This window comes from Sinocyclocheilus anshuiensis, unplaced genomic scaffold (assembly GCF_001515605.1).
Source record: "Sinocyclocheilus anshuiensis isolate Anshui unplaced genomic scaffold, SAMN03320099.WGS_v1.1 scaffold1075, whole genome shotgun sequence".
Lineage (NCBI taxonomy): Eukaryota > Metazoa > Chordata > Actinopteri > Cypriniformes > Cyprinidae > Sinocyclocheilus > Sinocyclocheilus anshuiensis.
The window spans coordinates 2,099,192-2,112,480 of NW_015544163.1; the positions used below are offsets into that span (position 1 = coordinate 2,099,192).

The 13,289-nt window shown below is 40.0% G+C and overlaps 1 protein-coding gene and 1 pseudogene across 1 annotated transcript in view; one reads left to right on the top strand and one right to left on the bottom strand.

Annotated features, from left to right (window-relative positions):
• Nucleotides 1-2,759, top strand: part of LOC107695656 (CREB-binding protein-like) — a 31,189-nt gene extending 28,430 nt beyond the window's left edge. Inside the window, exon 30 of the mRNA XM_016495663.1 lies at nt 1-2,759. This exon is cut by the window's left edge and continues 2 nt beyond it. Coding sequence (XP_016351149.1) covers nt 1-1,765 — 1,765 coding nt within the window. The 3' untranslated portion in view covers nt 1,766-2,759.
• A 2,744-nt stretch (nt 2,760-5,503) lies between these two features.
• On the bottom strand, nt 5,504-10,273 carry LOC107695658 (heat shock protein 75 kDa, mitochondrial-like; annotated as a pseudogene).
• Nucleotides 10,274-13,289: the final 3,016 nt, after the last annotated feature.

A 13,289-nucleotide genomic window follows, 5' to 3' on the forward strand; every position in this document is an offset into this window, starting at 1 on the left:
GCCCAGTCTGCCCTCCCCAACTACCTCAGGAGGTCCGGGGACGCCCAACTCTCAGCAGCTGCAGCAGCCTAATACGCCTCAGACCTCGCAGGCATTAGCCAACCAGCCCCAGCAGACGCATCCAAATGTAGCTGCAATGGTGCAACCCTTCCCCAACCAACCGCCTACGCCCGGGTCGCAGGGTAAGTCAGGCCCGCAGTCCTCGCCTCTGCCCCAGCAGCAGTCCCCCCTGCCCATGCCGCCTCAACAGCAGCCGCAGCCCTCTCCGCAGCAGCAGCAGGCTTTGAAGGTTGCGAAACAAATAGAGATGATGACCAAAGTTCAGCAGCAGCAACAGCACCAGCAGCAGCAGCAGCAGCAAGACTACAGGATGAGTGTGAATGGCATGCAGATGAACCAACCTCGCATGATGACTCCCATGCAGATGATGGCCCCTCGTGGTCCTCAGATGGTTCAGAACATGCAGCCTGGCCAGTGGCCAGCTGGGATGCAAGGGTCCATGCAGAATCCGCAGGCACCTCCGACGCAGCAAGTGCCGCCGCAGCAGATGGCCATGGCCCCGCAGCAGTCTCAGGTAGTGCAGACGCCGCAACAGGCGCAAATGATGCAGCGCGCCATGATGCAGCAACAGCAGCAGCCGCGGCAGATGCAGGCCGTCATGCCTCCCCAGCAGGCACAACCACAGGCCCCGCAGCAGCAAGGCATGCAGCAAAGAGTGGTGGCCAGCAGCATCGCTCCAGGAGCGCTGCAGGACCTGCTGCGCACATTAAAATCACCAAGTTCCCCTCAGCAGCAACAGCAGGTCCTCAACATCCTCAAATCGAACCCGCATCTCATGGCGGCGTTTATCAAACAGCGGACGGCGAAGTACCAAGCCAGCCAACCACAGCAGCAGAACCCGCAGGCCATGCTCGCAGCTCAGCCGGGAATGCAGAACATGGCTGCGATGCAAACCGGCCCCGTGCAGAGACCCGTCATGCCGCCTCAGCAGCCGCAACCGGCCGCAACCCAAGCCATGGCCGCTCTCGGATCCCAGGGACAGATGATGAACGCTGCACACAACGGAAACCAGCAGCTGTTCCGCCGGCAACTAATGCGCATGCAGCAGCAACAGCAACAACAGGGAGCAATGCCTCCAGGACAAGGGAGATTCCCACAACCTCAAGGCGCGGCCAGTTACTCGCAAATCCGCATGCAGCAGCAGATGGCCATGCAGGGAGGCGCCGGGCCCATGGGTCAGATGCCGCCAATGGCTCAGATGGGCCAGACTGGCATGGGCATGGACGCCCAGCAGAACATGCTGCAACAGCGCATGCTGCAGCAGCAACAGCAGCAGCAGCAGATGCTGAAGCAGCAAATGGGATCGCCGGCTCAGGCTGCTTCCATGAGTCCCCAACACCACATGCTTGCAGGACAGCCGCAGGGAGCTCACTTGCCCGGACAGGCCATGGCCAATGCGCTGGGCAACCAAGTGAGGTCGCCTGCACCTGTGCAATCGCCCCGCCCCCCGTCCCAACAGCCGCCACATTCCAGCCCGTCCCCGCGCATGCAGCCCCAGCCGTCGCCCCTGCACTCCGGCGCGTCCCACCCCAGCCTGGCGGGACCCATGCCGGGCCCCATGGACCAGGCTCACCTGTGCACACCCGAACAGAGTGCAATGCTTCCGCAGCTGAACACGCCAAACCGTGGAGGGCTTCCCAACGAGATGAGTATGGTTGGGGACACATCGGGAGACACGTTAGAGAAGTTCGTCGAGGGATTGTAGCATTAAGTGACGTTCTTTTTGAGGAGAGAGGTGTGTTTTCTACACAGGAAATTAGAGAAGGCGACAAAATGAACTGTAATAGGTTTACACAACCAATGGACTGCTTTTTCTTCCCTGTTGGAGGGATTGAAATTACTGTTTAAAGAGCAGAATCACAAAGGGTATTTTTTCTGGGAGGGTTGTCGGACCGGCCGAAATGCAGTCCTGGTCTACGAGTTACATTTTTAATTTTGTTTTCGTTGTTTTTTTTTTTTCTCTTTCGGGGAGGGGGTTATTTTGAGCATATGGACTTTTTAAATGGAATTTTTCAAGGCAAAATATTTGATTTTATTATTGAGGATTTTCGTTTTGTATGTTTGCAAACTGAAATGCGTTTTTTTTTTTTTTTTTTGGTGAGTGTGTGTGCGTGTTTAGGGGACTGTAAGATACTCGGTGTGGAATTAGGATCAGGAGCAATCCTCATTCCTGTCTGATACGTTTTCACATTTACCAGGTTTGGAAAAGGACGCGCCGCCTTTTTCTCTCCAAACTGGAGTTTGTACAGAGGACCTGTATTCATTTGTACAGAAAGGAGCTTGGCTACTGCACACACGCGAACACGCGAGCAAATTGTGAAAGTTGCTCTTATTTTTCAAGGTGCCCAAATGCGTTAATTTATTGGCCTGGATTCAGTAGTTGTCTCTTAAGATATAGGAAGATGTTCCTGTTTTTCCTCGTTTGATCTCTGAAACATCAATGATGTCCCTTCCACCTCACGTATGAGGCCGGAGCTTCGTCTGACTGCTGATTTGTTCAAAGAGTTCTTCAGTCAGCCTCTTTTGTTTTCCTCCTCATGAAACTTGAATTGAAGGTGAACGATTCTTTAATGTAAATCATGCAGCTTGATGACATGCTGTAAATAAAAGGAAAAAAGATTTGAGATCGCTGTATAAACTGGTTAAGAACTTGTTTCGTACTTATATACCATATTGTTAAATAAACTGTGTGCAACAGATGCAACCATTGTGGTGACTTGGTTTGCGCGTTTTCGCAATTCTGATTTTAGGTAATTAATATGCATAAGTTTTAAACTAACACCTGACTGTTTTCACATAAAGCCTGTGCGTTTTCAAACAATTAGTGGACCAGAGCTAGTTGTTTAATTAATTGAATTGAGGGTTTTTTTTGTTTCTATGATTGGGAAATGCATGGATCCGTTTCTCTGGATTCCATCAAGATTGTCATCACCTATTTTTTTTTTTTTTCCTGAAAACATATTTGATTAAGATTCCTTATCCTTAAAATCATTTCACAGTTCTTTCTTTTAGATCTAAAAGTTCAGTGTAGGATTTATTTATAGAACTATTTAGGTTTTATTTAATTTCTGATTCGCTTTATCTAAGGGAGAAGTGCATGTACCAGAACATTACATTTGAAATGCATTTATTAAATGTGCCACAGAAGTTTAACTTACTGACCCGTTTTACTTTCTTCAGCATGAGATTGGAGTGTGTGCTCACCACTGGCTTCACTGCACCTCCTGGTGCCTGAACAGTGCCACTGCAGTTTAGAGCCCTTGTTCTGCAATTCACAATTTCTGAGCACACTGCATTTGGTTCATTTTACAGGTTTGGATGTGATCAAATTTATAAAAGTTGCATTTTTTAAAAATAATGAACATGACTTCTCTAAATGTAAGCACTGCTGTGATTGGACTGCAGGTAATCTCATTCCGACCAATGATTGCAAGTGTGGTATTGCTTAATGATTTAGCAAAAAAAAAAATTAAATGTTTGTCAAAATTTGGCATGTTTATAGTTTTGTTTCTGAGTGAAAATGCAATTGCTCTATTGCAAGTGTAGCTCCATGCACACTGGTGAGAGAAACCCTGCTACGAGCGATCCCGAGCAAGATATGACTAACAAACCAGTAGCAAGCAAAAACAACTACAGCTCAAAAATTTATATGGTCGTTGCTCCTCTACTGCGTGCTTAATCCGATTTACAGGAATTACAATTGCATTTTTCATTAAACCCACATATCGTGTACATGGCTTGTTAATGCATTGACCGTCACTTTTCTGCACAGCTGTGTCTGAGGAGTGCTGAATGAAATCACAGAAACTGAGGTAGGCTACATGTCTTCACTTGTCTTGTGGAAACTACAGAAAATGGTCTGTTTAAATGCAGCAGCCTCTGCCTCTTTGCCTCTCTGGCTGTTTTTACTAATTGTTAGTAACTTTACTGATAATTGTTGGACAGTAACAAGTCATTGTAGCATGACATTAACGTATAAAACTTATGTTTTTGTAAGTCAATTGGAATATCAAATTTAGTCCATTTTGACATGTCAATGCTTTTAATTTTTTTTATGGCATCCAGTATTACTTGGTATGTTGCAATTTTGACTTTTTATATTATAACTGTGAATTAGTTTCTCATAATTATGACTTTTTTTTCAATAAATTGATTTACCAAAGCATTTTTACATAGCGGAATGGGCTTCCATACAAATGTCTAATGTCACTTTGGTCAAAAACACATAAACACAAAACACACAGCTGTGAGAAGTCAAACATTTTAGGTATTACTGCGTTAATTATCTTAAAGTAACCCCTGTATTTCTTGGGGGATGCCAATGCTGTATTTAAATGCATTTGTCACTTGCAAGTTTGCAGTGTGTGCGTGACCTCGTATTCGTTCTGTGTGTTCCGGAACGCAACAAACGGTTTGATACAAATGCTGAAACGGTTCACTGTTGGCGCTTAATGAATTTGACGATTTAAGCTGTGCCTACACACTATATTTGCGTCATTTTAATGCGTTCGTCCTGCAAGATATGCTACCCACGGTGGAGCACTTCACAGATTTTCAGTGAACACAGAACGCGTTTTGCGTTCGATCGCGCTGCATTCTATTGTTTTTCTACGTTAACGTGAGCTATGGTCTCACAGTTGCGCCACATTTTAAGACCGTTTCTAAACGGGTTCAAAACGTGCCTGGAGACCCTGCATTCTTCATCGCTGCTTTGTGTTTGTAAACGCAAGTGTGAACGACCCATAGTAACTCTATGGGTACGTTTTTTTAGGCTATGTGGCCTTTTTGAATTGTTGCACGCACACGGAAGCTTTTTTTTTTTTTTTTAATTACAAAAATTAGTTTATAAGAAACTGGCCAGTTGTGAAATCCTAAACTCCATCTAAAGTTATTTAAAACAGCATTTCGTTCATTCTTTTGTAATCCCATCATTTATGAGCTCAAATTAACTTAATGATTACCTGGAATATTTGTACGTTTAACAATTCATGCCATGCCGCAAGAGCATTTTTTTAAAGCTATTATTGATGGCAATGATGATAAAACAACGTCTAAAATTAAAAATGTTATTTGATCAGTTTTGTCTAAACGGCCTGAAAATGTAGTTAACACGAAGAACTACACAGCATTTGAGGAGTTTTTCCGCCTTCATATTATTATCAGTAAGGTGAACTAGAATCCACATGATCTACTGTAAATGCGTGACTAATAGCTGGCTGTTTTACCTCCATCACAGTATGTGCTCCTCACTGGAGTCACTGCGCCGCCTGCTGTCTGAACGAGGCAACTGCAGCGAAGAGCGTGGCGCACTTCATTTCTGAGCGCACTCGATTCCCATTTGGAAATGATCACATTTAGCTAAGACGGATTTTCTTTTGCGTTTATGAAATTGTAATGTTTTTGATGAGACGTTAAGGAAGCACAAGAATGGTTATTTATGCTTGATCCTTTTAATAAATCAAAACATTAACCCATTTCATTAGAGGTTTTGTAATTGAAAAATGTAAAATGGGTGAAAAGCATTTGAGACACTTCATGTTTGTTTTACATATGGAAAACCTGTTAAAGTACAGAATCAATGGACTGAAATGTGAATAATTTTAAAGCAAAAAGGTACAAGAAATATCAATATTTAACATGTTTCACTGGATTCTTCTTCTTGATATGCCAATATCTCTCGCATCTTTTCAGGTAAATTCAGGAGTGCAGTTCTCGCTGCACAAACTGCTGAACTGTTTTGTCCAATCTGACAATCGTCTTATCAGCTTAAACACGACTCCCACTAAAACGACAATGTCACACCTGCACAAAGATTCTCAAGTCTTCATATAAACAACGTTTGTTTGTGTTTAGTGTGCGATGATGACCTCCGATGCACGGGAAGCCCCCTTTGTGCATCCATGCATGGCTCTAATAAAGGCAAAACAAGTCCGTCAGGCTGAACTCCAGCACAGGTGTCAGTGCTTCTCCAGAGCTTGAGTGAGGAGCTGATTCAGCCGCGAGATCATCGGACGAGGGTCTTCGTTCAGGCCAGCGGTGATCATGGCGTTGTCATATATCTGGTATGTAAAAATGGCATGTAGTTTTTAATTAGAGATAGGATTGAGATGAGAGAGTGGGGGAAACGGTTTCTTTACCTGCTCGAGGAGAAGCTGTGCCAGCTCAGGGTTTGAGTCCTTCAGTGCATGAAGCTTCTTGATCAGATCATGTCTGCAAACAAACGCTTGATGTTAGAGAAACCACAGCATTTCTACAATGCAAATATGCTATATATAAGTCCAAACAGCTGGTTAAAAACATCACAATAATCCACATGACTCCAGTCCATCAATTAACATTTTCTGAAGCAAAAAGCTGCACGTTTGTAAGAAACAAATCCATCATTAATGTCTTTTAACTTCAAACTGTTGTTTCTGGCTAAAATACAAGTCCTCTATTCCTAACATTGCCTTCTCCAGTAAAAAAAAAAAGTCTCAGAGAGAAGTCAGGTGAGAAACATGCACAGATCCAAGCACGGTTTAAAAGTGAAAACAGTCCAACAGAGCTCTAAACAAATATGTGGGTTGATTCTGATGTCTGAGGAAAACAAGAGATGGACTGTTTCACTGGAGGAAGCATTATTAAGGATTATGGACTCGTATTTTGGCCAGAAGCAATGGTTTTAAGTTTAAATGCCTTTGTTTCTTACAAACACGCAACTTTTCGCTTCAAGACATTAACTGATGGACTGGAGTGGTGTGGATTATTGTGATGGTTTTTTTAATTGCAATTGAAATATGTATTGAATTAATGCTTTAAATGCATTTATATGTTTAATAGACAATATTTTATAATAGTACATACAAAGAGTGATCAGAATTTATTACATGGCTGATTACCAAACAAATCAATATATGGACATGAAATAGAGATATTAAAGTTGAAATTATTATTTGAGAGGAAAGAAATCAAACACTGCTGAATACCAAAAAAAATTTAAACTATAAATTAAAACTAATTTTATTTTGTTAAATGTAACAGGCTAATTAAAAATGTAAAAAATATTTTGTACACATGTATAATGCAATTAATTATCTAAACACTTTATATTTTCATAGTATGTACATGCAATTTTTTAAATATAGTTGCTTTTTGACAGATGTTTACTACAAGTTACCTTTGCTACACAATCAGTATAGTTTTTTGATGCGAGCAGAAGCAATGAATGAGAATGTAATTTTGTTTTTGTGTTTTTTGCATGTACATGTGCTTACCTTGATGTTGGTGACTCTCTGTACGAGTGCGTTCCTCATCCAGGCCATCAGATCTTCTGCCTGCTGATCTGTCAGTCGCTCTGATGCTGCACAACACAATGAAATGTATAATTGCAAAGTATATATATATATTAAATTCATGCATATTAATTTATATTGTTGTTAAATGATACATAAACGGATGTTAAATATTAATTTGGATAATTATATGTAAGAAAAAGGTGATTTGTGAAGTAAAAATCAGACACCACTAATACTAAATAAAATATACAACTGAAAAAATATATATAAAATTAATGTTAATGCACATAACTGCATTTTGGATAAATTTAAAATAATGCATATTTGAGACTGTTAAACAGTGTAACAGGCTAATTAAAGTTAAAATTATGTGTAAAATTAAATATATAATTATATAATAATAATTCAAAAAAATAATAATGAAATTATATATATATATATATATATATATATATATACACACACACACACACACACACACACACACACACACACAGACTTATATTACATATTGTAAAAAGGGGCATAATATGTCTCCTTTAAGTTATAAAATACAAAATCATTTAAAAAATGTTTTAAATGCATAATGTAATTTTAAAATATGTAAATGCTTGTTTTTAAAATTATATATGTGCAATTTAAGTACATGCTTGATTAATTAAAATATGAAATCAAAATATGTACAAATTAGTACTTTAAATGCATACTTCAGTTGTTAGTAATGTAACATGTAACTAATTTAAAAATAACTATGTATTTGTACAATTTTTATATGTATAGATGTCTTTTTTTTTTTATATATGCATAATGTCAAAGATTCAGCTGTCGTCTGACACTCACCATCTCCGGCACGTAGAAGATGCTGCGGATGTTGAGCGGAGCGTCTGCGCGGTAGTGCAGTGTGTAGCGGGGTTTATCATGAGCTTGAGCAACGTAGCGATAAAACTCCTCGTGCTGCCACTCGCTGATGTCTTTGGGCTCCATCATCCACAGCGCCTGCAGAGAGAGAGAAAACAGCTCAGGACTGATCATCAGAGCCACAGGGAGGTCAAAGGTCATTTACAAACAGACCTCACATACTGTACCTGCAGGGTGTTTAACCGCCGTCCGTTCAGGAAGATGGGAAAACTGACAAAGTTACTGTACTTGGTCACAACCTCTGCAAAACAGACCAGTCACTTCAGTGAGTTTCTTCTCCAAGCACGTCATGTTTTATATCAATGTTTGTGGTTTTGAGGGCTGCACACCTTTGACTCGGTCTTCTGATGAAAACTCTTTGCAGTCGTCTTTAAAGTGGAGCACGATCTTGGTTCCCTGACGCACACCTGAAGCTTCTGCGATCTCAAACACTCCAGAGCTGCAGACACACAAAACTCAGTGAGTAAAACACAAAAATGTGATTAATGTTGACAAATGTTTGCTTTGTCTTAATGTTAGATGCCTAAAGATAGTCTAACAGCCACAAATATGGCAAAAGCTGGCTGAGATGTGCAGTTACCTTGCGTGTTGATGGTAATTTTAGTCTTGATTTCAAACTCGGCTTCCAATGATCAAGAAAACCCAATAATTGACATAAAACTATAGTGCCACCCATTGTTTTTCTTTAAAGCAGTGCACGTTTCACCCCAAACGTAATGTCCAAATCAGTCAAATCATTTAATGTTACTGACGTAATATGCAGTAGTTTTTTCTGCAGTATTTGCCCTATTATTTGTTATTTCTCTTCAATAATTTACTTGTCTTCAATAATTGTTTAAGGGCTTTTTTTTACCTGCATTAGTTAGCCAAGTATTAGTTACTTTGTCATATTGCCCACTCCTGATCATGTTTAAATAATCGTGATTATGATATTAACCAAAATAAGTGTAATTATGATTTCTTCCATAATCGAGGAGCCCTAATAAAAAAGCACATCCTTTTTGTCTTAAAACTGTTCTTAAACCCATCTCTCTTCTCATTTCTCTCACCCGTCTGAGGACCACTTGTATCCAGGAGCGCCTGGTTCTGCTGACTGAGAATAAACGTCCACTTTATCAGCCACCATGAAGGCGGAGTAAAAGCCCACACCGAACTGACCGATGATGGAGCTGCTGGCCTCCGCTTGATTCTGAAGAGCATCCAGAAAAGCCTGATGGAGGAAGAACAAAAGGACCATGAAACAAAACCACTGATGGAATGAGAAACAGCAGAGTTTGAAGAGTTCAGTGAAGAGTTCACCGAAGAGTTCACCTTTGATCCAGATCTAGCGATGGTGCCCAGATTAGCAACCAGCTCCTCTTTGTTCATCCCAACACCTGTGTCCTACAAATCACAGCAGAAGAATTCTGGTCTGAGGAAGCTGCTGTCTGACATTAGTGTCAACTGCTGAAGAAAACGAGTCAGAATCATCAGGATCAAACAGCACTGATGTTTTATTAACCATATAGAGGGGTTTGGATTTGATAGTTGTTACTGTCAGTCTATGCTCAATAGTTTTTTACATCTGCATACTCAGGTAAATATGGAGATTATTTACAGAAATTGATAACATTACTGAACATGCCCAACTGAGCAATATAGACTTATCAGTACAAAACTTGTTTATTTTGTCAATGAGACAAATACACTTTTTTAAAGGAATAGCCTGTGTTTGTTTGATCAGAATCATTCGTCCCCTTTTATAACATATTTCATCACTCTGCTGTTCTGATTCACTGATCATTTTATTTAACGGCTAATCCATCTTAAACAAATTAAACATGTACCTCCAGTGAAAGTCGCGACTCCTCTGCTGGATGATAACAGCCTGACATGAGCCCTCTGAGAGACATTCAGAGAGTATTTGAGTAAACCTAATGATCGGATCATTTCTGCTTCTGCTGTAGTTTGACCTATAGAAGACTGGAAACTGCGGCGTGACAGACGTACGGTGAGTGAAAGGACCCTGCGGACGCTCACTGATGACGTCTGCGTGTAGTTCGAGACATGCCTGTGTAAAATGTTTTAATGCAATTTCTCGAGCGGTTTTTGGAGAAAAAAATTAATTTGACCCCTTTAAACGCTATTGGTCTTTAAATAAAGTGATGTGTAACGTAATATGTCATAGCCTGAAAAAAAGTAGCTTTTACAGTTGTTTAATCTGATTCTAATGCATGATTCTGTCGGGCGTAGCCATCATTTCAGAAGTGAGGGGGACAGAAATGTAAAAATGTCAAACGTAATAATACCTTTTTTTTGGGTCTAATCGACAAGTTTTTTTTCCTCATCTCTTACTTTTAATTGGCTAAGAAATCAAATACCCTGCTGGACAATTACCAATAATTTGTATTATTAATTACATTTGAAATATTTTTCCTATATTTTCGTAATATTCAAATCTTCTCATTTTGGTATAAAAGGTCATGCATAGACTATCTTTTCTCTTTGAATTGAAATCAAGATTTTTTTCACACTGGCCCCTAAAATCCTCTACGTGAACACACTTGCCCCAAAAAAGTGCGGGGGACAAATTTAGCTTTTATTAAAAGTGGGGAGACACGTCCCCCGCATATTCTACGCCCATGCTACAGGTCTCTGCAAAGATTTCTGACACAAATAGCAGTCCTTGGTCAGACAGAATGTAGCCCAATGAATGATTATTTCTATGACCAGGATTTGTGAGATAGACAGAGCTGTAGCTGTCTGCGATGGAAAAAGTTCCACCCATCTGGAGAAATAGTCAATAAAGACCAGTAGATAAGAATTTAGCTAGGAACTCCGGGGAAAAGATCCCATTATATCAACACAAAGCATTTCCCAGGATTTTGTTACCAGTAGGGTTTGCTGTAACTTCCCAGCTAGTTTCTTACCCTTTGGTTTGTTGAGCTGAAAAACTGAACAATTCCGGACATACTTCTTGACATCCAAACTTATATTAGGCCAGTAAGCAAGAGATTGCAACCTTCTGAAAGGTTTGTATCTACCTAGATGACCTGAGAGTGGGTCATCATGAACGAAACTCAAAAGCCTTGCACATAAGAAGTTGAGTATCCACACCTGGTAGATGGTACGTTGTGGTAGCTGGAATATACGATAGACTTTGTCCTCAATAAAGGCCAGAGTAATAGAGGAGTTGCCTATATTCTTTCCATCGTCCAGAATAGATAGATACACTTCTTGCACTTCTGCATCCTCTTGTTGGACTTTCCATACTCCATTGTCAGTAACAGGAAAGACAGATCTCTCCCTTTGGTGGATATTAATACTATGGCACAGGTTGACGAGTGAGGTTGGTCCGCTGGAGCAAGGGAAAGGGCATCTGGAACTGTATTGTACTTTCTTTTTCTGTATTCTGTGCCTAGGCCTCTCTACTGGACAAATACAGCTCCAAGGCCAATATCACTAGCATCAATGTTAACCACAATTGGTAAATCGAAATTAGGATTTCCTAAGCTCAACAAATGCTCCTTAAGGGTGTCAAAAGCAATCTGACATTCAGAAGTCCTTTTAAACCCTGCTCCTTTTTATTTCAGGGCAGTGAGGGGTTTGGCTATTTGTGAAAAATTAGGTGCAAACCTGTGATGTGAGCCTTTCCCAAGAAACATGGAAGGGATTTCAGATTTGAATGCACAGGAAAGTTGTTGAAGGCTTGGGTCTTCTCATAGTCTAATTGAACGGCGTCAGAACAAACCACATGACTGAGGAATTTCAATTAATTTTTTTTATTGTAATGGATTGACACAATTAATTTGGGGTGCCAAGCAGGTGATTAAACCTGCTAAATTTCTTCAGTCTTTTAGTCAGTAAACCCTACAAAGGATTTGTACATTTAGAGGAATAGAAATACTTTTCTTAACATGTATGCATGCATATGTATGTACTTGACTGCACAGACACCATTTAAACTGAGCTGGATGATGGCATCACTGAATTTAATGATGAACTGCCTTTAACTGAAATGTTTACTATTGTGATTTTGCATTATTGACACTATTTTCCTAATTAATGCTGTACAGTTGCATTGACACAATCTGTATTGTTAAGAGCGATATATAAATAAAGGTGACTTGACTTGACTTGTATGGGTGAACTATTAACACACAAACAGCAAGACTTAATTCATATAAACTCTTAGTCATTTTTGAAAAAGAAAAAAAAAAAAAAAACATTCAACCAGGGCAAAGCATTAAGGATTCGCAAATGCACAGAAAAAAAAAACTCAATTCCAGTTCAGGAGCTCATTTAACATCATAAAAACATTTCAACAATTCAACAAAAAGTTACATAATTCAAAAATTAAATAAAATTCAGGTCATTCCTTGACACCTCCGATACCTTGGGGTGTAAACCACCAATTTCATAATTAATTAATTTTGGTTCACATAAACAATGGGTTCACAATTCAACTTACAGTATGCACTCAGTTTCACAGTCCATCAGTCCATATGCAGTCAGACTTTTAAGAATCCTTGAGTCCAGTCAAACCAGCATTTTGCATACCAGTTGCCAGTATGTGCGGTTCGGAAAGATTTCTTTCAGCACTTAAAAGTAATGAAATTGGCAAACCCACCATAAGAATATAAAAAGAAACCATACATGTTTGGTTCAGTCAGTCAGTCAGATAAATCATCTGTTCTCTCTTTTCTTTGTAATCATCCAGCAAACTTTCAAACAATGTCCATGCATTTCCAAGAAGTCCCTGAATTTTTCTTTCTACCTCAAAGCATTCAAAGCATCTTGAAACATGCAGGGGTTAACGTCCCACACATTCTTCTACTTCTTCTGGCTTTTTATGGTGGTTGGCAAACAAGCAAAAGGTGCATTCCCGCCATCTACTGAGCTGGAGTGTGGTTCATTGATGGAACAGGAAGAAAGACTAAGCTGTGAAAAAAAAAAACAATTAAGGAAAATACCACTATTAATAAATTGGCTTCTAAATCCTCTTAAATAGATGCACCTTTCTTAAATAATGGCTTTTTTTTTTTTTTTATATAATAA